The sequence below is a fragment of the Sparus aurata genome, chromosome 21 (genome assembly GCF_900880675.1).
Source record: "Sparus aurata chromosome 21, fSpaAur1.1, whole genome shotgun sequence".
NCBI classification, from domain to species: domain Eukaryota; kingdom Metazoa; phylum Chordata; class Actinopteri; order Spariformes; family Sparidae; genus Sparus; species Sparus aurata.
Window position 1 is genome coordinate 15,477,083 of NC_044207.1, and position 27,472 is coordinate 15,504,554.

Sequence of the window (27,472 nt, forward strand, 5' to 3'; positions counted from 1 at the left end):
ACAATAGGCATTGGTATGCAACTATTAATTTGGATTGCGATCCAACTATTGCGATCTAATAAATGCAGAGAAGAAGAACAAGCACATCACGCTCATGGCATCAAAACTGCTGCACCTGTGTAGAGCCACGTAGTGTAAACTATAGATCAGAGCAAGTCATTGCCAGTTTGGACGTTTCTTTTACAATTTCAGAGAAAGTCAACATTGCAATTTGCAACACATGTTCCTCAAGGGTTCAGAGAGGACGATAGAAGTCATCCATATGTCCTGACTACATCTCAACCTTTCGCATAAACTACAGGTTGTGAACTAATTTTTAAATTATAAAAATGTGAAATTATCAGTTATCTTGTCGGCCAGTATTAGCAGGAATAGTGTGTTTGCTTGGGTCTATTTTCTCCTGAGGATTAACACATATTTATTCTAGCGGGACATTGTACAGTTACTGTGTTACGGAAAAGAGAAACATAAAATATCTCCTCAACTACTCTAGAATCCTTTTTCTATCCGTCTGTTTCTTCTTGAGTTGGTGCACAAGAAGACACAAAAGCAAAGTACTGGAGGATAGATAAAAGTTTTTTTAGCACAGGACAGTCTGCTATAATTAAGAGGAGAAACCGGGAAACACTTTCCACTTGCACCTCTTCAGTCTTGTTGTTCTTCCATTTAAGTGCATCTGGTTTTTGTCTCTTCCTCTTCAGACCTGAAGAATAAATGGCACCTGGTGGTCGACCGCCTAACTGTGCTCTTCCTCAAGTTCCTGGAGTATTTCCACAAACTGCAGCTGTTCATCTGGTGGCTGCTGGAAATTCACATCATCAAGATTGTGTCCTGCTACATTGTCATGGTCTGCGTCAAAGAGGTATGAAAGGCTGCAGCACAAACAGACTGACATATGACTTGAATCAGTATCCGCAACGGGAGGATGTCATGTCCGTTTAGTGAATTGCATCTGAGCTTAACCCGAGTGTTTTGACCAGTCGGCTTTACAGTAGCCTGTCATCACAGGTGGTAACATTTAAGGCTTCCAGATGTGCATTTTCTCGCCCACTGCAATCAAGATGGAATCTTATACAGCATCTGTGTACATGCCGCAGTGAGAGGGATGGCTTTCAAGATCAAGTTGCTCTTTTCTCTTATTAAGAGTTTAATCTCACTGTAAAATCCAAGAGAACAATGACTACGTTTACATGCCATAAATATTCAGTTTTTTTCTCGTATTCCAAAGACAATGTTACTTCTAAGTTGTTTACATTGATAATGAAAATTAATATTCCACTAATAGTCCCATATACATACGGTTGTGCATACATGTTGTAACTTGTTATTCATTAGTCTTCAGTTTTTTACCTGTTTGTTACATAAAGTTCTGTGTAAAACATGTTTTGAAACATTTACAGTAACACCATAGAACTTCGATACCACTACTTCAAAGTGGGAGAAGATGAGGAAAAAGGAGGATGTCAGTGTGCAAATGATTTTCGTGAGTTTGGCTATTTCTTTTGTCCTCATCACCTGTATTGTCTCCTGTTCAGGTGTCTCTGCTCAACTATGTGTTCCTGGCGTCCTGGGCCTTCGCACTGCCCTACAGCCAGTATCGACCCCTGGCCTCTAGTATTTGTACTGTGTGGACGTGTGTCATCATTGTGTGCAAGATGTTGTACCAGCTGAAGTCTATTGACCCGCACAAACCCAACTGTACTATCTACATGGTGAATGTAATGACACTACAGTTCTTTGGCCCATGTTACGTACACTATTCACAGCTTGATATTATCATTAAGTCTCATCTGAAACAAACATCCAGACACATAAACACACATCACACACTGCACTGAATTTTTTTTCACAGTAAATCTCACAACTGGGAGGGTATCCCACAGTTAGTACCTTCAAAGCAAGTTTGCGTTTCGTCAGAGCCAACAACACATATTTTCTGTCCACAGCCAAACTACACAGATACACTGAAGACAGAGATGAAGGAGTCTCTGCTGTATGAGGATATTGTGGAACCAACACACTGGGTGGGCCTGAAGAAGGTTGATGACCTGCTGGACTACCTCAGGGTGAGGATTGGAAACATTCATCAGCTGAGAGGATGAAACGGAAAAGGAGTTGCGTGACAAACTGTCCTCGTTTTCGTGTCTGAATAAACTGAATAAACAAAGCGGCGGTGTTCTGGGGACATTATTTTCCTCTGAGAACAGCTTGTTTATTCAGTTAGGGAAATAAATAAATATTTCTGCGTTGGTTTTATGAACTCATTAATGTTGTAAATATTAAAAAGCTGAGTTTCATATTCCTCTCCAAAGGTACGCAGAGCCCCCTCATTCTGTACAAAAAAAATACAAAACATAAAAACATTATCCTTATGATTTTTTTGTCCAAGATACAGTCCAAATGTCCATCACAGGTTGCCAGAAATTAAAGTAACAAGTTAGAAACGGTAACTAACATCAGCCAGTGGCCAAACATTCACCAGATTTTATGCCTTTGAATAAAAATCAGGCAACATTTGGCGCTTGAATTAGATAAGTGACTAAAATGAATGATGATATCTGTAAATCAATTCAATATTGTACTCGCAAAGGCTGGGTGGCCATGGCTGATTCTATTTAAAAGGTCATCCAGGGTAAACTCCCATCTTACATTTGCATTTTGATTGGATAGATATAGTCTGAGATTGCAACATACAGTTTTATTGTCCAAGTGTACGGACAGGATTGAAAAATGAAGCTTTTAAGTGCCCCCAACCCCTTTAACACTTGAAATAGCCTTCAAAAGGATTTGAGGCTAAACGTTTTCATAAGTACAATGGCGAATGAAACTGTTGATTCTTTTCCTTGTCCGTTAGTATTTTCAGTAATTTCATATCATAGTGTATATCTTCTGTGCTCTCTTGTATTTTATGATTAAGAAAAGAAATCAGAAAAAGTTCAGTGACATAATTTCAAAAGGACAGTTCACCCCAAAATCTAAAATACATATCTCTCCTCTAACCAGTAGTATATTTATCATCTAGATGTTTTGGTGTGAGTTGAGAGATATTGGCCTAAAGGATGTCTGCTATCTCTCAAATATGGTGAAGCTAGATGGCACAAAAAGAAAAATTCATTTGAAATACAGCGAAATACAGCAAGGTCTCTTTCTTGATTTCTACGGTAAAGAGGATGTGCCTTTGATTTTTGGGGTAAACTGTCCCTTTAAACTGTCTGCATGTATTTTCAACAGAAGTAGTAAAAGGGTATTCTCTGTGTGCAGAACAACCTCCTGATGCTCGCTCTGTTAGCATTCGAGGTAACCATCTACCGCCATCAGCTGTACTACAGACTGAGAAACAAACTTTCACCTCCTGCTGCCAGGATCATCTTCCACGATGTCACACGGCAGCATCTGGACATGGGCATCGTCAACTTCGTCAAATACTTCATCAACTACTTCTTCTACAAGTTTGGACTTGAGGTAGGGTTAGGGGTTAGTGAAAAGAGATAAAAAAAAATATATGCTCTATCAAAAAGCTGTTCGCTCCATCACTTCATGTGTATACATGTGTTTCTTCCTTCAGACGTGCCTTTTGTTGGTGGTCAACGTCATTGGGCAGCGTATGGACTTCTATGCCATGCTCCATGCCTTCGCCTTGATAGCCGTCATGTTTAAACGCAGAAGGAAAGCCATCGCTGAGATCTGGCCCAAATATTGCTGCTTCCTCGCCTGCATGCTGACTTTCCAGTACTTTGTATGCATCGGGATCCCACCTGCATTCTGTGCAGGTTTGTGATATTGACCAGGTTGTACTGAAAACAGTCACATGAAAGTGATTGACAGCCAGTTATTGCTACGATTTGACTTTCTTCATATGGATCAATCTAGCATTTATTTTTAACTAGTAAATTGAATAATCATTAGATATATAAATGATTAAAAAATTGTGAAAAAGGCACTTTACAACTTCTCAAAGACAAAGTGGACATCATTGGATTTCCTGTTTGTCCGATCAATAGTACCAAAGCCACAGTATTGACTCCATGATCATATAAATAAGCAGATCGTCTTAACATTTGAGAAGCTGACAACCACAAACAGTTTGTATTTTACGGATTATCCAAATTGCTGTCAGTAATCCTCTTTCCATTAACTATTCATTAACCCCCTTGATAGCTGATAACTTCAAGATGATATCCCCACCACCCCATTCACACCTGGTGTTAAAATGGGATCTGTACTTGATTATGTTAACTAGAAAAGAAATGATTCGATCTTTACAGAGATTTACACCTGGTATTTCTTATATGTTCCGTTATCCTCATTAAGATCCAATGTAGCGTCCTCTCTACTCTTGTCTCTGAAAGTTGTAAACGTTATTACCAAAAACTCTGGTATTCTGTAAATTAGCATATTTTAGAGCAGTTAAATTAGAACTGCTTTAAAATCATTATGATCACATCTTCTGAAGCAAAATATTTAATACACAAATTTGAATAGACAGTTTCTGACACTGAATAAAATGAGATAAACAACGTAGAGAGAAACACGGTGGTGGATTTATGACTCTGGTTAAGAAAACAGTCATGATTAGTGGGATGAGGCAGGATTTCTCAGTTCTGTTCCTTGTCTTCCTGACGTCCCTTATCCTTGAGTTCGGAGGTCATTGGGTCTCTGTGCACTCCAACACATACACAGAGAGCCTTTAGATTAAAGTATCACAATGTTTATGAAAGAATTTAGTTTCTTCTTGCATTCCTGTGTTTGGTCTGTTACACTGACCTCGACTGAGTTTTGTGAGTTATTGAGTTTAGGGAAACTTTGAATTTGTGTAACACTGTCTGTGACGAATTCTTAATTATATGTCCCTTCTTATAAATTTGGCTAATGTAATACACAAAGTTAATCCTTTCCTGTATAAAAAACATTGTGCTATTATGTTCCTTTGCTGCAGTACTGGCAAAGACTGTAGGCTGTTCTTTGACTAGATAAATCCCATGCCTTGTTAACAGCAGATAAGCTGCACAAACATCATACAAACAATCTTTTCTTACTAAATATCAATTGTTTCCCACCTGCATTTCTTATATTTTTCTCCCAGCTCTGTTGAAAAACACATCTTTTGGCTCTTTAATGGAACAAAATAGACGGATAATCAATAATGAGCGGCTTCTCGCTCACTCACTCTGTAAATTCAACCGACAATCTATATTTTATGTTGGCTAGAAAACAAAATCTGTTTCAGTGTTATGTTATGAACGGATGCCAGCACGTTTGTACAAATTGCATTCACTCCTACCTGGTGTTGTCACAATACTGGACTTTCTAACGTCAATATAGTACATTGAAAAATATTGATACACAGCATTTGTTTTTTTTCCTTTTAGATCTGGTCTTTTAATACATCAAACAAGTACATTAGGTTAATTCTTCAGTGCTCGACCAAGAGAGAGCAAGATAGCACAGCTGGTACTTATGTATTGGGATGAGGTGCAGACGGAGTGAGATGGAGAGACGCAGGTGAGGGTAATCCACGAAGGTGATGCAAAACAGGTGTGAAGGGAAATTTAGGCTGGTGAGGAGTACAAGATTATAAGAGGGGAGCAGAGAAAAAAGACACCACAGAAACCCATAAAACCTATGAAACCAAACTGAAATGACAGGACCAAGTCTAAAGTGATCAAAATGGCTTAATTTTGAAGCTACATATCTGTGTCAAAGGTATTATCTTAGCCCGGAATTTGTTGAGGTGTTGGATTGTTTCACATCATTCAGTAAAGAAGTTCTTTTTCTGTTTTTATTTGTACCATGTCAGTCTTTCGTTGCCAGTCCTGTCCCTTCAAAGTGCTCCATCAATAAACCTGACATGTTGATGTTGTTTATTTCTGATGATGATGGTGCGTGTTTTCATTTCAGACTATCCCTGGAGATTTCTCAGCTCCAGTACAGACTCCAATGTGATCAAGTGGCTCTACCTTCCAGATTTCAAAACCAAACCCGACTCATTGTTCCTCATCTGTACGTGTATCTGCACAGCTCTAGAGACAAGTTTGATCAATATTTTTGGAATTAGTAGATACGTAGGAATTGCCACTAAAGTGAGATTTCTCCTTTCTTCTTTTCTTGTCTAGACGACTTCATGTTGCTGCTGTGTGCCTCCATGCAGAGGCAGGTCTTTGATGATGAGAACAAGGCAGCAGTCCGCCTCATGGCTGGAGACAACGTGGAGATCTGCAGAGACCTGGACGCGGCCTCTTTCAGCGTCCACAACCCTGTTCCTGACTTCATCCACTGCAGGTACAGCAGCTCACAATGACATCATGCTGTGTTCAAACTGCAGCAGGAAGTAAGTGTTCCTATTAGGGCCACGTGGAGACAGTATATGGCGATGGATCCCATGCTTGTATTGCAGCAGTTAAATTAGATTTTACATTAGATTCACCGGAAACAGTTGTCATATGTTTGGTGCCACTGGAGCTTGACTGAACTGGCATTAACATGGAGGACAATGGAGAGGACGGGAAGTAGTTGGCTTAATAGATGCTTAATAAAGTTAGATTACAATTTAGTAAAATGTGTTCGATATATGCTCTTGTTTGTATCATATTTTCAGCCAAAGAAATAAGGTAAGAGCTGCAATGTGGGTTTAAGCATAACGACTTGTGTCTGTTTGAAATTATGGCTTTGTTTCTATATCTTAAAGAGCAGAATTTTTACTTTCTAACAAATTTTATTGTTTTAATTTAGTGCTGCAATGCATACTATTCATAATTGTATCTGAAATGATGCCAACATCAGGATAATTGCCAAATTTTCAAAATGAAATGTGTCAAAATGAAATGTTCAAAGCAATGTTATCAATATTTTTATCAGAATTGGTAAAATGAAAACAATAAGACAATGAGGCATAATGACAAACTTACAGAGAGTTGTTCTCTACATCTGCAGCCCCCTTTGGCTTTATGGAGCGTTATAGTGAATGCGTTAATGTTAGCCTGATAGTAAACAACAGCAACACTCTCCTGGTGTGCCAAGCCCGTAGCGGTAGAGATTAGTAGCCTCGCCAGTCGAATGCATGGTTAACTGAGTGTACTAGCTAACTGCAGCTACAGTTTGCAGCAGTTAGCGACTATGTTGTTTGGAGTTTTAATTTGGTAGCTGGCCAATTCTTAACATGTAGCATCTTTAAACTGAGCTAAATATGACAAATGTTCATCAGAAATGATTTGATAGAAGACCAGCCAGTGGCCAAAATCTAATCAGACTTTTAAATTAAAACATTTTCTTTCTTTCTTTTTTTTTTTGATAAATGGCATTAATAAATGAATACATAATATTCTTTACATCAATCAGTCATTTAAACTGTCTGCATGTATTTCAACAAAAATAATTCATATTTTAAAATATTGTGACTATGTATTGGACCTGCGTTCACCAGGTGGTCAGATAGAAATGATAATGTTGCTCCATAACCGCTGAATGTGCAGAATGTAGCAACTGCCAGCCTTGTGATATCAACAGAAATTGTGATAATGTTGAACATAAATATCACACTACAGGGAGACTTCATAAGAAATTAGTAGACACCAGAAATTAGAGAAAGTAAAATGAAGTATACAAGATATGAGAAAATAAAATATGATATAACATCAATATATAATTTGTATATTAAACTATATATGTATTTCCATGTATTAATTACATTTATTAACTTTAAACTCACTGATAGACTAGAATATAGAGAAGCAAGTCTAACACAGATGGTTGCGGTTTGGTAAATGAATTGGATTAGAAAAGTAAAAGAATTCCAGCCCCAACCTCTGAGGTACAGTTGAGTAAGACACTGTATCCCAACCTCTGCAGCGGAGCTGCTCAGAGAGAACTCAGTATGAATCTGTTGTTGTTCTTGGCTGCTAACTGTGTAACTGTAGCAATCTTAAGTGGGGTGGTGTTGAATAAGAAAATACACACTCAGCAAATCTCTTATCCTGGATAAATAAAGGTAAGAAAAACTGACGGATGACAGTAGTTCAGCAGGAGCCGGTTCTGAAAACCGACTGTATACATAATTCAGAATTTTGGCTGTCGACCGATATTTGAATCTGCAGCTAGATACCGACGTGGCACATGAAAAAGAATGAAGAGAAGGTTTTCAGGGGCAGGGAAATAGAGAGTGAGCTGAAAAGACAGCGAGAGCATCCTGACCTGTCCACAGTCATTGATTATGTGCTCTTCACATTCCACTGTTTTGATGCACAAAGTGGACAAGTCTTTTATTAACGCACTCTGTGTCCATCAACAAGCCCTAGTAGAAAGAAAGAGAGCTGTACAGCCTGTCTGTCCACGCCACAGCAGCTCTGCACTTATTCCATCGTTTCCCTCCAGGATCAAATTACGGATACGGGGTGGGGGAGAAATCCATAATCCACAAAAACACTCTGTCCGTCACTCCGCGACTCAGACGCTTTTGCCCTGTACTCTAACTCAATAAATAGCTTTTAAGTATGGAAAAGGTATTTTCTCCCTGTGATGAAGAAGGACACTCACTCAGCTATTCCGGCCCATCAGCGCATCGTCCAATCCAAACCCACTTCATCAGAGCTGCTGCCTAAACCGTGCAGCTGTTGTTGTGGTCCCTTGTTTTCCATCTAATTAATGCACGTTGCTTCCTATGTTTTCACTCCACACATCATATTAATGGTCTCTCACATGGCAACACAGGATCCATACGCATGCTTTTAGCATGTTAGACACACGCAGGACAGGCAGTACTGTACCTGTGCTGATTGACAGGAGTCGGGTTTCAGCTCTGGTTCACATTCATTGATCAGATGCTTACCGGCCTCCCGACGCTAAGTGATACACTAAGTGTGATTGATGGGTGGCAGATTATGCACACAGCTGCAGAAAGAACCGAAATGTTGTGTTGACTTTTGTTATTTGCTAAACATGCATCCCTATCAGCAGCGCAGATCAGCTGGTCGAGGGCCACGCTGTTTACTTCTCATTTCATGAGATGAACAATGTCAGTTCCTTCCTGTCACTCCAGTGTACATCCAGTGTCGGATTACATCACCTCTGGGTTTAAAGTACAGATTTTTTTAACACTAACCTTCCGCTGACATTTACACCTGTCCAGGCTTCCCAAAAACACACCTAATGTATCTGTCGACTCTGAAATCCTTCTGGAAAACTGACATATCGGTTTCACCACTGTCCTCCAGGTCCTACCTGGACATGCTGAAGGTCATCATGTTTAGCTACCTGTTCTGGTTTGTCCTCACCATCATCTTCATCACGGGGACCACACGCATCAGTGTCTTCTGCATGGGCTACCTGGTGGCTTGCTTCTACTTCCTGCTCTTCGGCGGCGAGCTGCTGCTCAAACCAATCAAAAAGATCCTGCACTACTGGGACTTCCTGATCGCCTACAACATCTTTGTGATCACCATGAAGAATATTCTGTCTGTGAGTCGTCTATCTCAACCTGTATATCATGTCCGATTAATTAATATGATAGACCAATCTTACATAGCTTACAAGTGAGTCGTTTATATATCTGTCTGCATGGATGACAGATATTTAAGGGGAGAGACTGAAGGTGAACAGGGTAAAAATTCTGACTAATGGGTATCACCATGAAACTTTGCCTTGTACCTTGGTTACAACCATTTTTAGTGACAAAGGGCATTTTGGATATCTACTTTTATCAATCCATAAATCAGAAAATGTTGTTAAAAGCTATTAAAGAAAAATGTTGATGGAAATAAAACAGAAAGGTTTGGTTTATGAGAGTGCTACTGAGGTGGAGAGTTCTGGCTCAGGGCCCTGTTCACACGCACACAGGTATTTCCTAAAACAAAGCTTTTTCTATGAGTTTTGGCCTTTCTTGAACCTGAAAAGATAATTTCAGTCAGAGTCAGAAATTCAGATCTCCTTGTCAGTGTTTATGTCTGGACGGGCAGAAACACGCAGTGTTTGTAGCATCATTGGCAAATGTGAACTCAGAGTATGTGTTATGATATTGAAGTATTTAAGTTTGTATGACGACCGAATGAATGTTGAATTATTTGACGTTACATTAAGAACGAGAAAGACATTGAGAACACAGTGATGGGAAAAAAGAGACAAAAATGGCTGCCTACAATGTTCATGTTATCTGGGAAGATTCTGTGGAGAGTAGTCAGGTTTCCCTGCCTTTATAGTATTTTCTGTAAGTAAGCAACCAACCAGAGCACACAGTCTGCTTCCTGTTCACAAAACAATGCTAAATGTTTAGATAAGAAAATCACATATTATTTTAGTGAGTATTTGCTTTTTGCACTAATTTTCAGACAACATAACAGCCTTTTTAGCTGTAGTGTCTCCCATTTAAGGTTTAATATAATATGTAAAATGTAAATTTAATGTAAAAATTTTTAGATCCTGGCTTGTGGCTACATCAACACTCTGGTAAAGAAACATTGCTGGTTGATCCAGTTGCTCAGTCTCGCCTGCACCATCAAAGGCTACAACATCGAGAAGCTGGAGAACAGTGAGTAAATTTAACACCTTACTTCTTTGTGCATCTTGTGGTCGTCGTATTGTGGAAAAACTTTCACAAGAAAGTGAGATATCCCCTTCAATATTCGGTAGAGAATAAATCCCCATTTTTGCTTTTAAGTATTTATGTTCGTCTTTCAGGCAAATTTAGTTCAGCGCAGTCTGTATTATCAACCCACCGAGCAAGTGATTTACAGGGAACACAAAACACTGCCACAATACTCACAGAAACAGTAAGATTATTGTCTCAGAAAATACACTAAAGGGCAACAGTAACATGCTACAGAGTCTGTGCAATTTGGCCTTATTAAACATAAATGTTCTCACTCTCACCTGTTATTGGTTGTAATTAGTATTTGCTGCTTGTATTCAAAGAGAGGAATTCATTGCAGTTTAATGATTTTCATTCCACAAATTGATTTCTGTGGTTTAAACAAGTCAATAGCTACATTTTGTAAAATTAAAGTGATTAAATTAGATTGTTAATGAGTGTGTTGTATGTATTTAGCACCAGCGAAATGTGAGCAGCCCAGCGCAGAGGCCGGGATCATCTGGGACAGCATCTGCTTCGCCTTCTTGCTGCTGCAGAGACGAGTCTTCATGAGCTATTACTTCCTCCACGTGGTGGCTGATATCAGAGCATCACAGATCCTCGCATCCAGGTACAAAGCTGAGGTTGAGGCCCAGTGGTGCTGCTCCAGTCCTCAAGTATAAATTAAGGCTTACTCTACCAGTTACAGCAGGGTTTTTCCTGCTTTAATAACAAGTCTGCTGTGGAAAAGGTCATTGAAATCACCCTGCTCACCCTTCCATTCCACGCTCAGTGGGGTCCTATCGTATCGAGCTAACATACAAATGTGAATGTAAGCTATGTGGAGCCATTTTTTTATCATTCTGGGATGCGGTAGAAACATTCAAAGGGAATAAAAACAATACATTCCTCTAAATCCTGCACATTGGACTTTTCCTGATTGTCTTTATTTGTGCAACATTAACTGAGAAACCTTGTCTTGCCCAGTATAGTTAAAGATGGAGTCAATATACGCGTCAACGGGCTTGTGTGAAATTTCCCTCCAAAAAAAGACAGATTTTAATTAATTTTGTTCAAAGCATCCTACACGGACACAACATTTGATTAGTTTGTGTGTTTCAGAGGGGCGGAGCTATTCCAGGCCACCATAGTGAAGGCGGTGAGGGCCAGACTGGAGGAGGAGCGCAAATCTGTGGAGCAGCTGAAGAGACAGTGAGACTCCAAATACTTAACTCACTCCGTGTTGTGTATGGCTGTGGTTGTGGTTTTGTGGACAATATGCAACCAAAGGGATGTTATGTAATATAAATATGATGAGACTACATATTTACATACACATAACTTGCAATTGAAAGAATAAGGTCGGCATTATTCTACAGTTGTCATGTTGCCTTTCAAAAGACCAAAACCGACATTGTGTTAGTTTCTTCCACTGTCTATCTTGGCACTCCATCCTGAGCCTATTGATTCCGACTGGTGATGTAAATCTGAAAAATCAAGACACAAATTTTAAATAGGGTATTTGTCACCAGAAGATTAATATATATTGGGCCTGATTTAATCCACAAGTAAGTAAACATGATTCAGAAAGCATTAAAATGTGTTCTGGATTAAAAACACCTCCTGGCTCCGTCTTTACTGTTTCCAGGAAGCAGTCTGTCATTATACCATACTACATAAAGTCAATGTATTTCCACCACTTACACTTACCTCAGGAGTTACTCATGAGCGCTGATACTATCCACTCACCCGCTCTAATGAGCACTCCACCATTGCATAACATGCACTAATTTCCATATGAAGCCTGGAGATGTTTATGGTCGGTCTGTTGGTGATGTTCATCTGTGTCGATACTTCGTGTCTCTTCACTTTCTCTCTGATCTAATCAGGATGGAGCGCATTAAGGTGAGGCAGCAAAAATTTAAGAGGGGCAAGGAGAAGATGCTGAGCATAGCGCAGGAGTCTGGAGAAGGACAGACCCAAGTCCAGCCCGAGGAGGATGATGATGATGGTATGACGAAGGCTGCCAGGGGCCTCTCTCTGTGTAGCAAATGTTATGAGGTTCTGTGACTACTAAGTAATGTTCACGGGAGATGGGTGAGAGTGTAATAATTCATGAAATGTTGTGTAATGATGTGTATTCAGTAGTGTTTGTTCTAAGAGAGCAGCTTAATGTAGTGAAAATATGCCTTGAAGTTTGCAGAGAATTCAGTTTTCTTATGAAATGTTGCATTGCTGTATTTGTGAAATTTTAGGAGCACAGCCAACGAAAGCCAAGACCAAAAAAAAGCAGTGGTGGAGGCCGTGGGTTGACCATGCTTCCAGTAGGTTGACCCCCCCAAACCCCCCTTTTTTCTCTTCCTCCACTCTGATTGGCCCTTGTGTCCTTGACCAGAACGCTGAGGATTCCCGTACTGCCCCTGGGCTCTGTAGGCACCAACACACAGTAGCCTCACTCCATCCAGACTTTAGTCCTTTTCTGTCTCTATTTAAGGGCCCTTTACTGTAACCTGTAGCTCTCATCTAACTGTACACAGTGTGTGAAGAGGCACTTCGAGATGATCTATAGAAGTGTGCCGGTGCAGAGCAGGGTTGCCTTAAATAGACACAACGAGACGATGAAGAAGGAGAAAATGACTAACGGCTGGAGGTTTTTTACTTGACATTGTTTAAAAACTAAACGCCATCCTCACCACCTAAAGAGCCCACAGTATAGAATCTCTCTCTTGTAAAACAATTTCACGCAAAGATATGAAAGTGGACTCGCCTTTATTCTCAGTACTGGAATAAAGGATGAAGAGTTTGTTCATTCTTTGCCTGTAGACATGATCACCAAACAGGTGTTAGCCAGGAGAAAATAAACAAACGATTGGACCAGCGATTGAATATATAAAATGATGACGACTGTCCAAATTAAAAAGATTGTAGCATCTCTCTGAATCCATCAATGGTTGCCTGTTTGGTTCACACCCATGTCTCATATCGTACTCCACCCCCACATGACATTTTCAAATGATTTCTCCATTTTATCTCTCTGTCATTTGATGTTTCATCTCCATATCCCAGCATCCTCCCTCACCTCCCGCCCACTGTGGTTCTGTTCAAGGACATAAGTCAGCCTTGTCTATCCCCATTGCTTCTAACACTTAACTACTGCAGACAGGAGTCACTTTCTCTGTCAAACAGCTTAAAGGCGACCGTGCTTAAGGAATAAGAGTCTTTAACAGACATTCTCCTGCTTTGTGCTCATAGTTAGTCATGCTAGTATTTTAGGTGTGTCGTGTGTTTTCTGTGTTTTCTGTTTCATCCTGTCATTTCTATATGTTTTTAAATATGTGTCGATGTTGTGACTAACTGTAGACAGGGATGCAAACCCCCTGATATATATTTTTTAATATCAGGTTGTATGTTTTTAAATATCAACTTTGAAATGGGGCTTTACAGTCAATTTTTGCATGAAGATAGGAATAAACCTTAACCTAGATTTAATTCTAATCATACTACTGCAAAAGTATTGTAGTACCATTGAAAGAGATAGGGAGAGAGGGAGAGAGAGAAAGACTGTACTTAATTGCTCTCTACAGCTGTTGTAACTGTGGTTTGGTAAATTAGGTGCTTAGATTTTATGTTTATGAGTTGGTGTTTCAACCACTGTAACTAAATGAAAAACTGCATCAAGGTAATGTTTGATTCCGGCTTCAGTCGTTTGTCAGTGAGCTCGGCATTTGCCTGCTTCTCAGGAAACATAATTAGGCCACTGTGAGAAGCATCAGGCCCATTCAGCTACTTGTTATCTGTTACTGCTAACATTGTTTAACTACTGCGGCCTTCAGATTGTTTCGACTTAAATACTCTCAAGTAATAACAGGACAATTGATGCAGACGTCATATCAGGTGTTGCTCATGCCTTCCCCAGAGCAATGACCCTTGGATATTTTACAAGACAATGACTGGCAGCCAGTCCGACTTCCTGGCAACACCTCAGGCAAAGAGAATCCCCGTCATCTGAATTCTTGACATGTTCTTATCCAAATATTAATTCATGAATCTAAAACAAGTAGAATTCCCATAAGTCTTGCTGATAATATTTTAGCATAATGAAAACGGAGCCACTATGGTCTATTGTTAAAATGATGCTGTTGGCTGAGGAGCTCACCTTGGAGTGTGTGGTAATTAATCTCAAAGTTATTCAGGTTAAACAAGTTGTTCCAACATCAGTAACTTAAGCGCAAAATGTTACAAGCGGAATATGGAATAACAAGTACGCTAGCTATCATTAGATTCAATAAAAAATAACGTTAACACCTAACATTACATCTGAATTGTGATGGCTACCATTTGCCTAATTAAAACAACTCCACCTCATCGGGCTGTTTAACTATTCCATGCTTGAAATTTTGTCAAATAAACTTGTTAAAGTTAAACTACTGCATGCAAAACGTCAATTTTAGTGACCAGGTAACAAATTTGCATCTCTGTGTAGAATCGGGTAAATGTTAAATTGGTGATGAATTACGTAGATTTTAAAGGTAAGTGGTTTGATTTTCCTTCTGGTCAGCAAGGGAACCCACTCTCTGAATTTCACTTTTTATGTTGTGACAATGTTGAATGACTTCAGCTTCTGTTTGACTGAATGTAACATCACTGTACCCTCTGCCCCCTCAGTGGTTAGAAGTGGAGATTATTACTTGTTTGAAACTGACAGTGAGGAGGAAGAGGAGGAGGAGGAGAAAAAAGACGAGGAGCCGCCAAAGAAGTCGGCGTTCCAGGTGACTTGAAGTCTTGGCTCGACCTTTTAATGGATTGATTTTACTTGTTGTTTTCAATGTCATCATTCAGGAAAGTATGATGAATAATGAAATATGAATATTCACCTCATAGCATCCTGGTCTGCTAACACAGTTAACCTCTGTTGTTTCTGATAATATGAAATCTTTTTTTACTAATCCTCCCACTCTGTTGTCTCTCTGTAGCGAGCTATTGGGAAGTTTGTCTCTGCTCTTGTGGCTTTGCCCAAGTCTATCATTAAGCTGCCTAAAACTATACTGCAGTATGTAGTCAAGACAGGAAAGGTACTCGCCACCACAACTAACACCTTGCTTGCTTTCTGTGTGAACATCAGCCACCTTTGAGTAACATCTGCCACAGCAAACTGCCTTCTCAGCACATGTTTGTTGCTCTGCTAGGGCAGAAATAAATGAAACAGATTTCTTCCATATCACAAGCCCGAACTGGAATGGAAATGCTTTTTTAGCGCTGCTCTTTTGCATGTTGTTGTCATGCTGATTGTCTTGACAAGGGTTGCATGAAGAGGAGCTTTATATGACACGGTACTGAATGTGTTTCCTGTTGGTTTTGATCTGCTGCTTGGAGCTTAAAACATTTGACAGTTATCAGTGAGGCAGCAAACTTATTAGCATTTTGTGCTGAAAGACATGTTTGTGTTTCGTGTCACACTGGTGGTTTTGCATGTCTCAGTGAAAAAGATTTTAAAGTGTCAATTCTTGACAACACATCCGACTATTTTCTTCAGCATACCGTACAATTTTCAACAGCAGAGAATAAAAACTTGCTTGAGATAGTCTGTCTGTGATGTGTTATTTAAGTTTTTACTGGAATGAGCTGTTTTTTAAGAAGTGTTTTTGTTGGTGTGTTCAGAGAAGCTATGTGGGAATCTGCTGCTGAGAAACTCTGCATTAAAACATGCAAAACCATCTTAAAGTGGTGTTTGATTTTTCCTTTTATTTATATTATTTACCTCCTTTATTCAACATCTTTTCATTGATACTAAACTCCCTCTCTCTGTTCTCCAGTTTTTTTATCACGCCTGGATCACAGACCCCAAAGCTGCCCTGAGGGCACGAAGCAAAGAGAAACGCAAATTTTGGAAAAAATACACAAGAGGAGTCAGACGCAGAAAAACAAAAAAAGATGGTTAGCAGGTTTTGTGGATAAAAATACTCTTTGGAAACAAACTTGGATGCAAAAAGTGGATGTTCTTTTCTCATTCTTTCAACCGAGAACTTAAAATCTCCTGTACTCCAGCAGGTCATGTGGCCATCGAGGTTGGTGAGCTCTCAGATGGGCAAGAAAAAGGAGAGAACAAGAAGTCTGGTGGTACAGGTCGGTTTCTATGGTTATTTTTGTGGTTATTAGGATTTATTCAGATTTTTTGTATTTATTTTTTACTTATTTAAGCGTTTCCACTGCAGGAACTTTTCCCCGGTGACAAGTTGTGTGTTTCCGTCGCATGGTCCAGGTTTAAATTAAGTCCTTAGAACAGGATTCTACTTGCTAAAAGCCCCTGCTTGTGTGGTGTTATTTCTAGAAGTGCATGAATTTGCAGCTTTATTCAAAACACCATTTTTACAAGTCTGCAGCTACATTTTTGTTCATTGTGCTTCAGCACACTCACATGGAACTACAGAAAAGAGCATGCGACAGCTGAGCTAATCACTAAAAGTTCCAGTTACTTTGGGTAGAATGGCAGCTTTAGATGCCACAGTTTGTCCATCAAGAGAAATTAGGACTCACTAACATCAGATCTAATGTCTCTTTGCTCTCGTGAAAAGCTTTGGGGGTCTTTACATCTGCAGACAGATCATCAGTGTGCCCTCTGAAGTTTAGTTTTCATAGTTTCCTCTTTAATACCAATATTGTCCTATATCTCACTGCCCAGAGGAGCCACCACTTTGCAAGTAGTGATTTATGTGACTGTGCTTTTTAAATTTGAATACACCATAATAACTTTTGTGTCCTTTGCCCTCCCACAGACAATATCATCAAGCGCGTGTTCAACATCATAAAGTTCACCTGGGTGCTCTTCCAGACGACGGTGGAGAGTTTCACCAAGTGGATGAACGATATGTGCAGGGAGTACATTGACATCTCCACTGTGCTGAAAATAGAGCGCTGCATGCTGACCAGAGAGGTCAAAAAGGTACCCAGAGCCTCTGTATTGACATTGACATGTAGAAGAAGAGTTTTTAAAGGTGTGAGAGTTAAGAGTTAATTAAGAAGTATAGAAGAATTGGCACCCAGCTGAATTCAAACTTAAAACAAATAGTGGTCAGCTTATCACTAGAGTTAACGCTCACTGCTGTAGCTGCCATTTGCTCAGATAGCTGTGCAGCTATCAGTCTGGAACTCGAACACATGGGGAGTGTTGGTGTTTACACCACTAGCACAGGAGCTTAATGTGGACCACGATCGGCTGAGGCTTCAGTAGAAACCTTTGCAACACAAATCATAGATGCCCTAGCAACAAAACTGTTATTTCTTCACAATATCTTGATCATTTCTGATAACTGACATACATACAAGCAAACTGATGATTAACTCCTCTCTGCCTTCCAGGGTAATGTGCCAACCAGAGAGAGCATCCACGTCTACTACCAGAAGGCCATGAGGCTCAACATGTCCAGGCAGGCCAGTATGGATCAGCTAAGCGAGGATGAGTTGGCCTCAGGCTCCAACAGGGTCCGCAGAGCACGAGGAAAATACCACATGGAGAGCCAGGACTCCACAGCCTCAAGAGACAGCATATCCAGGTACATCCACATCATGAAATGTTTTGGAGAGAGTGACAACAATAAAGTCTAGTTGCACGACATCATGACACCCATAGAGTTAAGTTAGAATATTGAAATAAATGTTATCATTTGTGTGAACTGACCCTTTAAGGTGGTAGCCGGTGATAGCAGCGAGGAAATCATGAGTTAGCATCTCGTAATCATCACTTTGAAACATTTCATCCTCATTCTTTTCTGTGTCTCATTTTTTATGAGATAAATGACAACATCATTTTCCTTCCTGTTTCATACATTACATTTGGGTATAATTAATTTTATTACACAGCATAGGGGGAATCTCCTGTCTGTGTATCCTAACATAGATCCCATGTCATCCTTCTCATCACTGATCATTGCGTCTGTCACTCTCACCACCTCTCAGTGCCTTCACCGAGGCAACCACACTGTTTTCTCGCCAGTCCACCCTGGAAGATCTCGATGGCATGCCAGAGTGCATTTCCAACATTCCCAAAACCAGTGAGCGCGACAGGCCCAAGCTGCGTAAGATGTACGGCCTGGACCAGTCCAATTCATCCGTGGACAGTGGCAGCAGCTTCATGTCCAGGTGCCTGGCCTCTGCATCATCATATACACCCATCCCATCTCCTGACTCATGCTTTTATTTTCTTATTGCCAAAATATGTCTGAAGATTAATTTTGTGTTTGTTGATTTGTTGATTTTCAGCAGAACCATTGCATGTCTCTTCTGTAACCATTTTCTTTATCACATCCTGTCAAAGACACAAAGATTTCCAGAAGAATGCATGTCCTTTTTTAAATTTATTTTGAAATATAAAGTTTTAAGGTAAATGTTATAATGAATGATGAGCTCCTCCTCAGCAGTTACCTTTCAGTTATTTAGAGTTAGAATATATGCCAGCTTTCTTGTTTCAGTGTTCATTGAGTCATACTGGATCCTAAATACTTGAATTTATTGGGTAACACTTTACTATATGAACATTTGATTAATGGCAAACACCTTGCAATAAAGTTTCAAGCAGATCTAAATATTAATTAATGTATTTGTAAATGAGTGTAACACAGTAACACAGTAATTGTATAACACAAAGGAGAAGTTTGACTTGGTGACAAATTAATAAACAATTTAAAATGTGAATAAAAATCTAAATTTTGGTTGGGTTTGGGGATACAGCAATTAATTTATTTCACCATTAAATGTCGTTTAAAATGTCATGGTTTTGTAAGGTTGAGCTACACCAAGTGTTTCAGTTCTCATTCTCAAAGAAGTAAATTTATGATATATTATTTTTCCAACAACAAAGACCAAGACAAGTACACAAGTAAAGAACAAGTACAAGAACATTTTAATTCTGCTGTAAGCTTCGTAAGGCAAGGCAAGGCAAGGCAAGTTTATTTGTATAGCACAATTCAGACACAAGGCAACTCAAAGTGCTTTACAGGCACACACAAATTACTTTAAAAGACAAACATTTCATTTAAAAGACATTAAAAATTGCATTATAAAAAAAAAAAAAAAAAAAAAAAAAACTCAGAGTAATAATGCAGTTCAAAGACTTGAATTGCTTCAGTTCTAGTCATTTTAGCTGACTTTTTTTTAAGTTAGCATCCTCCTACTTCCTCTCTACGTCCCCACATAATAATTACTAGACATGGCAGCAAACAGGAGGATCCGGATCAGATAGGACCGGCTCTTGATAGAGTCCTCTGTCCTGATTGGATAAAGTGGGCAGGGATACCAGATATCTGGTTTTCCTCTGTTACGGCATGAGCAGGGGGAGGAGTACATGGGCTACAGACCAAACACTCTATGACAGCAGTTACTGTTGGAATAAAGAGCTATTTAACACTACACGACATTGTGTGCAGATTTTATTCTGTTTGAATCGGGAGACAGACATCCAGTTTGATTTTAAAAAAAAGTTGCAAACACAAATTCAGACAACGCTTGTTTTGTTTCTTTTTGCCCCTGCAGTGAAGCGACCCAGTGCGTCACACTCTACTCCAGACAGGGCACCACGGACACCATAGAGGAAGTGGACGATGAGCAGGATCAAGGCGAGGACAAGCAGCAGGCTCCCTGGGAATCTCAACAGCTGGAGGAGAGTCAAGAGGCCGAGGGCGGTCCATGGATTGATGTAAAACCCAGGGAGAGAGAGGAGGAAGAGGAAAAGGAGGATGACGAGGAGGAGGAGCAGGTGGAGGAGGAGAAGGTGGAGGAGGAGCAGGTGGAGGAGGAGGAGGAGGAGGTGGAGGAAGAGGAGGGACATGAGGGACTTGAAGGACTAGAAGGACTAGAGGATGAGGATGCAGAAGATGAACCAATGGTCCAGGACAGCAAAGAGAGAGAAGAGGCTCCTTGGGAGTCCTTCGGCCCAGATGAGGGCCCCTCTCTCAGGGTGGAGGACACAGAGTCTCCTCCCTCTGCCCAGGAGAAGGATTTCATCACTGAAAGTGTGGACGGGGGAGGACAGCAGGACTTCATGCAGACAGAGGGGCGAGTAGGGTTCCTCTACACTCCTGATACAGATGCCTCTAAAACATCTGACGCTGACGTGCCTCCCAGCTACAGCAAGGCAGTCAGCTTTGACCGTCTGGAAGTAAGCGATGACGAGAGTGACATGGACAACAGGAAGAGGCGTATGATTATGACCTCTGACAGCCGCTCGGACAGCAGGTCAGACATCATGTTGCCCTCTTTCACCACTGAGCTGACCGCCAGCGACCTGCTGCTCAACAAGTAAGTTCAAAAATAATAAAGGATGTTCAGCATGAGGCCCTGTAAGATTCATCATGGTGATTTAAAAAAGCACCTACTTCATCCTTAAAGTTGAATGTTAATGGACTTTCAAAGTTGCTAATGAATGTTTTTTCAGTCTGATGTATTGAATAATGTACTTAAGCAAGTATGGATCTGGGATCATCACAAATTTTTTAGCATGCCATGAAAAAAACACGAGTTAATGATACCATACACCCTTTTATTTATGTTCCCTTTAATGTTTTAGAGTCCGAAAAATAACAACAAACACATTAATCTCTCTGTGTCCGCCCAGGATGTTTTACGATGAAGAGCTTGAGCAGTCCGATAAATTCTACCGAGGGCAGCCACTGATCCTGCAGCTCTGCTACGCCCTCTACAACATGCTGGTGGCCCACTCAGAGACGGTGTGCTACCTGGTCATCATCATCAACCACATGGTGTCGGCCTCCTGCGCCACCCTGGTCCTTCCCATCACCATCTTCCTCTGGGCCATGCTGTCAGTGCCCCGGCCCAGCAAGCGCTACTGGATGACTGCCATTATCTATACTGAGGTACAGTCAGACACGAAGGCGTGACTTCCAAAACATCTACCGTAAAGTCACATCAAGGTTTCTTTTGTGTTGTATTTGACTCACTTTTAGATAAAAACATCCATCAGGTACGAGCATAACGTTGAATCTGTTGATTAATCTTTTATTGATTACAAATTTTAATGCACAGATGAGAGATTGAAGAGAGTTGATTCTTATAGAAAAGTCTCTTCTGATTCACTACAAAACCTTGACGTAATGAAACACAGCTGATGGCTTCGCTGACAACAATTTTTTTTTCCCTCCAGGTCACAATCGTCGTCAAGTACTTCTTCCAGTTTGGCTTCTTCCCTTTCAACCAGAACCCGAAGATAGATAAGAATAAACCATATCACCCGCCTAATATCATTGGTGTGGAGAAGAAGGAAGGTTACGTCCACTACGACCTGGTCCAGCTACTGGCTCTCTTCTTCCACAGATCCATTCTGAAGGTACCTGCAAACAGAACATTTAGACAATGTTAACCTTTTGCCTTTTGTTTCTGTTTGCAGCTGTTGAGTGTCTCTGCCTTTTTTGTGTGCCTCTCTGTGCTCCTTTTGATTCTGTTTCAGCTTGTTTCGAATCTGTCTGTGTTCAGATTGTGTCTCTTGTAGTTGTTTTGTGTGCCTTCGTTTACAGCAAACAGGAAACCAAAAAAGGAAACATGCAAAATGCAAAGAAAATAAACACTTCACAGATTGATTTTGAGTCTGTGGTGCAGAGGAAGGAGCTGAACACTTCTTGGCTGATATCCTGCTTTGTTAATCAACAAATGACAAAGTGCACTGCTCATCCTTTATGTGACAAATGATGTGACTGTGATTGTGTGTGATGTATTGTGGAATGTTTGTATGCAGTACTTTTAGCTGTGAAATATGACACGTTCTTTAGTAAATCACTGCCTTTTTTTTCCCCATCCTCAGTGCCACGGTCTATGGGACGAAGACGACCCCAAAGAAAAGAGAGCGCAGTCTCGTCAGAGTGAGTCAGAGGATGAGTCGAAAGGCAAGGAGGAGAGCGATAAGGAGTCTGAGCCCGCCTCCTCGATGATCAGCGAGAGGAGAGGCTCCAATCAGACCTTAAGATCTATAAACTTCGGGACCTCCATTGAATCAGCACACGTCCAGATGCACTACCCGCAGCAGCAGACCTACCAGCGTCGCAAGAGCTCCAGCGGAGGCTCGCTCATTTCTCGCCCATCGCTCCACTCCTCTGCAAGGTCCAAGAGAGGTGAAGATCCTTTTTATCCTTTTTCCTACTACTGACAAGAGAACTGGTTCTAAGTACAAGGCTGAGTAGGGAAAGTTAAAAATTGACACTATTCCCTTAAAACAAAGCCCTGAAGGAAGGGCACGCAACTGAGAATTTATTGTTATTATTTAATATCAGGAAGATTTTGGATGGAGCACGAGTGGTTTTAAAAAGAAAAAAAGCTATAGCGCCTCCTTATCTCCCACTCCACTCACTCCATTGATGCTAAATCAAAATACGAAGCCGAATTTTTTCTCTTTGGAGTGTGGCGTGTGCGATATGAGTGGAGCACAAATCATCACTAGGGTTGGCTTAGATAACTTTGAAATTGATTCAGATTCTCAATACAAATTACATGGCATGTTTTGTAATTAGTAACATGACCTACTGGATTTCAACAAATGTGACCTAATTAAGTAACCCTAACCCTATCCCAAATACTTTTGAAGTACCTCAAACTCAAACATTTGATATGTTGCAAAAAAAATTCAATATTTACAGTTTGTTGGATCAAGTTAACCTTAATGAAAACATTACAGGCATAAACTACATGTGTACTATGTGTGTTCTACAACATGTTGCTGTTTGAATGTTAATAAAAGCCCACATGGAGGACTTAGCTCTTGTAAATGAAGCTTCATTATCCATAAATCATCAAAGAAAGACAAAATAGTTATGGACTCGGAAACTCCAGTGTCAAAGGTGGTGTTGCTGATGAAGACCGGTAAATATATTCATAAGTATGTTCGCCACAAAGATGAGCACTTGTCAAGGAAACCTTTTATGTCAGATGCACTAATTCTTGACTATTTAACTACAATGTCATTACACATTCTTTCAACTGTAAAATGGGCTTATTATAGTTACTTATTTTTGGAATATGATTGCATAATCTTGATGACATTTAATCAGTGACTAGCCAACCCTGTGTGTCACAAAAAACTCAATTTCCTGTGGTGACGAGCTCTCGACTCTTGGATTTGATCTATTTGTTTGAGGATCTCAATGACTCTTCATGGTTCATTTACGACTCGAAATGTAAATTGTTTCCGCAGGAAGTACCGCTTCCAAAAACAGCAGCTGCAAGGAGGGCAGCGAGGCCAGCGTCCAACAGAAGACCCGCAAACAGATGATCGTGGAGAAGCTGAGGGAGCAACTCTACAAAGGAAAAGCTTTCATCATTAAGCGGTACAATGAAGCATAACTGAGTCATAAAAGTTGAGGTAGCCGGGTTTTTATGTCTGTTAATCTCCACCCACGGCTGCTTACCGACTGTAATTATACAACAAAGTGTGTAACTTTATGAGGGCACTGATGAGAACTGTGCTTGGCAATTATTGTAGACCAATAATGGATGATGCACAGCGGAAAATCATATCAATGATACAGCTAAAACCTTTCAAAGGTCTAAGTTTAGACCTCTAATTACAGCGTTCCCGTTCAGCCAGACAGTGTAATTCTTTGTAAGTGCTTTTATTGTTATTGTTCTAAATTTAATCAGAGTGGAACAAGTGGTTTCTGAGATATTACATTTAGAGCTGTGACTGAAACCCACAGAGAGGATATTTTAATTATTTATTTCTCAAATTAAGACGGCGTCTGACAACTCACATATGTTTATATAACCATCAAATCATCATTGGGATTAGATAGCTGTCCTATCAATAAAGCCATACAAAGGCCAAAAAACGGAAAAAAAATCTAAATCTTAAAGGTAGAATCAGTAGGATTTGTCCCAGCTGTTCCTAAACACACCATGAAGAGAGCTGATGTAGGGAGGACAAGTAAAAGGTTGTCAGAAAAATAAATAATCAAGTAAAGTACAGATACCTGAAAAATCTACTGAAATACACTAACAGCCTTTTTTGCTTCTTTACTTCCCACCTCTGAGTGAATACTGTTCATTAAGGTTGTGGCCAAATTAGGGAGCAAGAACAAAAAGTTCCGGACAAACAACATATGGCAGAAAAGACAAATATATGCTATTAATTAAAAAATGTATGAAACTAATTAACATAAAAAAAACATTTCTACACTGCAATAAATGCCATAATAAGTAGTTATAAAATGCTTCTTTTTTGCTGTGTCTCATATTAAGTATAATGAAATATTTTGATACTTTGATAGACATTTTGAGACAGATTTTGAGTTGTCTGCAGTGTAATACATTATTTAAGTTTTCACCTCAAGCAGATTAAAAGCCGGGTTAAGTTTTGTCATCCACCAAACATTTCTGGACATTCTGTTAAACATCTAAAGTAGATGGGGACTAAATACATCCCACATTTATTTGAAAAAGATATTATTTGCACCCCTCTTAAAGTCAAAAAATTCATTAGACCATCTTCTCCTTGCTCTTTCCTAATACGAACATTGTTCTTTTTATTTCTCTGCAGGTTCATGGAGATCTACCTTCCTATGAGGCAGTTCTTCCATAACTTGATCCATCCAGAGTACAGCGCAGTCACAGACGTCTACGTGATGATGTTCCTCGCCGACACGGTCGACTTCATCATCATTGTGTTTGGATTCTGGGCGTTTGGTGTAGGTTTTAACATTTAATTTTAGATTCCTAAAGTGATTCCTTTCTCCTGAAACTATCAACAAAATCTGACATCTGACAACATTTATGCATGCCCCTTCTAGAAACACTCAGCAGCAGACATCACGTCGTCTCTGTCCGAGGATCAGGTGCCCGGACCTTTCCTGGTCATGGTTCTGATCCAGTTTGGGAGCATGGTGGTGGACAGGGCCCTCTACCTCAGGAAGTCCGTCATGGGAAAAGTCATTTTCCAGGTCATCCTGCTCTTTGGCATCCACTTTTGGATGTTCTTTATCCTGCCGGGAGTCACGGAAAAGTAAGAACCCAAGCTCACTTTGAATATGTCCAACATTTATTCTAAAGTGGATAAATCTCCTGATTAATCTGATTAAAGATTTAAATCATCTTCCTCTTCTTTCTGTTGCTATTCCAACAAAGATGTTTAAAAATAATGTTCTGCATAAGTTTTAGATTATTGTTTTGAGGCTGAAATGAATTAGTTTAGTCTTTGTGGTCAAGTTATTTTGGTTGTGAATCTTTAAAGAATCTGAATACTTGAGCTTGTGATTGTGATTTGTGCTGTCTCCATACGTTCTACAAACCCCTCTCTTCCCCCCGTAGGCGTTTCAGCGAGAACATAGTCGCTCAGATGTGGTATTTTGTCAAGTGCATCTACTTCGGCCTGTCAGCCTATCAGATCCGCTGTGGTTACCCCACCCGTGTATTGGGAAACTTCCTCACCAAGAGCTACAATTATGTCAACCTCTTCCTGTTCCAAGGGTGAGTTACGCTGGGAGAGTATCATTTGTTACAGCTGGGCAAACAGGTCCAAAGCTCAGGTCACGTCGGGGGGGACAACCAGCTGCTGCGGCAAGAATGGAAGGAGACTAGATCACACCTGGAGTTATTTGTTTCAAAAAATGTGATAACTGTAGAGGACAAATACTCTGTAGCTGGTATTTGTACTTAATTCCGTACATTTTAACACCAACATCTGTACTTTCTTCTCCTTACATTTTCAAAATAGGATCGTTACATTAGTTTTAATACATTTGAGGGGAATTGTTGTTTATTTTACATCATTGCACGCCACCTTCACAATATCACAAGACTGATTACAACCTATCAGTGCGCATCACGCACGCCATATTCAGCAGAGGAAACACCAGAGGAAAAAAAAAAACCTTATAAGACAGAAACAGACAAAGAAGGACATACTTGTAACGCAACTTTTCCAGCTTCTCAATTGTGAAAAACTACTACTTTTCTCTGTTTTGTATCATTATCGAAACACAGCAATGACCAAAAATGTGAGCTAAAGCCATAGAATGACTAAAGACTGAATAAATTAATGAATCAGATTTTTTTGTCAGCTTCTTACATACTTTGCCAGAATAACTAAGAATTGTCCATTGTTTCTAGTTTCCGCCTGGTGCCGTTCCTCACAGAGCTGCGGGCCGTGATGGACTGGGTTTGGACTGACACCTCGCTGTCTCTGTCCAGCTGGATCTGTGTGGAGGACATCTACGCTCACATCTTTATCCTCAAATGCTGGAGGGAGTCTGAGAAGGTGTTTATCATCGTCCTGTCAGTTTAGTTTTCAGAACCTGTCATGCTGGAATTCATGCTGAAATTTAGTTCTGTTATTTGTTGAAGTAATGTGAAGATTAATCTCAGGTTTGGACTGACTTGGTGATGGCTGGGCTCTCAATCTAACTGAGATGTATTGGGTCTGGAGAGCCCTCTATTCCCAAAGGTGCACCAAAATCTTGTTATTCTGTGTCTCACTCTTGCAGTCTTTCCCAGGTCAGACTACAAGTTCCTCCTGTCCAAACAACAGAACAGACAACTGTTATTTTGCCCTGCATGCCGGTCAAATAATACATCACACTGTCTTTTTTATCTCAATCCTCTGTAGAGGTATCCCCAGCCGCGAGGCCAGAAGAAGAAGAAGGTGGTGAAGTACGGGATGGGAGGGATGATTGTAGCCCTTCTGATCTGTATCGTCTGGTTCCCGCTGCTCTTCATGTCCCTCGTTAAGTCTGTTGCCGGAGTTGTCAACGCACCACTGGATGTTTCGTTTGAAATCACTCTGGCTGGCTTCCAGGTGTGGACGTAGTTTCTGTTGTTGAATCATTTGAGCCAAAACAAACTTGCCAAGAAAAAAAGACCTGACAGAAATAACAAGAGACCAAAGAGACACTCTGCCCAAAGCCAGGTCCTTTCCAATGTAATGAAATC

General features: G+C 40.2%; 1 protein-coding gene across 1 annotated transcript in view; it reads left to right on the forward strand.

The window, feature by feature from the left end:
* Nucleotides 1-27,472, forward strand: part of piezo2b (piezo-type mechanosensitive ion channel component 2b) — an 88,937-nt gene that overhangs the window by 53,740 nt on the left and 7,725 nt on the right. The window contains exons 19-48 of the mRNA XM_030402702.1: nucleotides 702-862; nucleotides 1,536-1,718; nucleotides 1,947-2,066; nucleotides 3,262-3,462; nucleotides 3,566-3,770; nucleotides 5,899-6,000; nucleotides 6,114-6,279; nucleotides 9,207-9,450; nucleotides 10,405-10,516; nucleotides 11,033-11,186; nucleotides 11,678-11,767; nucleotides 12,445-12,566; nucleotides 12,811-12,879; nucleotides 15,221-15,324; nucleotides 15,529-15,627; nucleotides 16,369-16,489; nucleotides 16,601-16,678; nucleotides 17,329-17,495; nucleotides 17,912-18,105; nucleotides 18,509-18,691; nucleotides 20,081-20,845; nucleotides 21,162-21,420; nucleotides 21,708-21,890; nucleotides 22,362-22,668; nucleotides 23,745-23,877; nucleotides 25,086-25,233; nucleotides 25,336-25,547; nucleotides 25,853-26,011; nucleotides 26,654-26,801; nucleotides 27,150-27,338. Coding sequence (XP_030258562.1) covers nucleotides 702-862; nucleotides 1,536-1,718; nucleotides 1,947-2,066; nucleotides 3,262-3,462; nucleotides 3,566-3,770; nucleotides 5,899-6,000; nucleotides 6,114-6,279; nucleotides 9,207-9,450; nucleotides 10,405-10,516; nucleotides 11,033-11,186; nucleotides 11,678-11,767; nucleotides 12,445-12,566; nucleotides 12,811-12,879; nucleotides 15,221-15,324; nucleotides 15,529-15,627; nucleotides 16,369-16,489; nucleotides 16,601-16,678; nucleotides 17,329-17,495; nucleotides 17,912-18,105; nucleotides 18,509-18,691; nucleotides 20,081-20,845; nucleotides 21,162-21,420; nucleotides 21,708-21,890; nucleotides 22,362-22,668; nucleotides 23,745-23,877; nucleotides 25,086-25,233; nucleotides 25,336-25,547; nucleotides 25,853-26,011; nucleotides 26,654-26,801; nucleotides 27,150-27,338 — 5,378 coding nt within the window. The remainder of the gene's footprint in view (nucleotides 1-701; nucleotides 863-1,535; nucleotides 1,719-1,946; nucleotides 2,067-3,261; nucleotides 3,463-3,565; nucleotides 3,771-5,898; nucleotides 6,001-6,113; nucleotides 6,280-9,206; nucleotides 9,451-10,404; nucleotides 10,517-11,032; nucleotides 11,187-11,677; nucleotides 11,768-12,444; nucleotides 12,567-12,810; nucleotides 12,880-15,220; nucleotides 15,325-15,528; nucleotides 15,628-16,368; nucleotides 16,490-16,600; nucleotides 16,679-17,328; nucleotides 17,496-17,911; nucleotides 18,106-18,508; nucleotides 18,692-20,080; nucleotides 20,846-21,161; nucleotides 21,421-21,707; nucleotides 21,891-22,361; nucleotides 22,669-23,744; nucleotides 23,878-25,085; nucleotides 25,234-25,335; nucleotides 25,548-25,852; nucleotides 26,012-26,653; nucleotides 26,802-27,149; nucleotides 27,339-27,472) is intronic.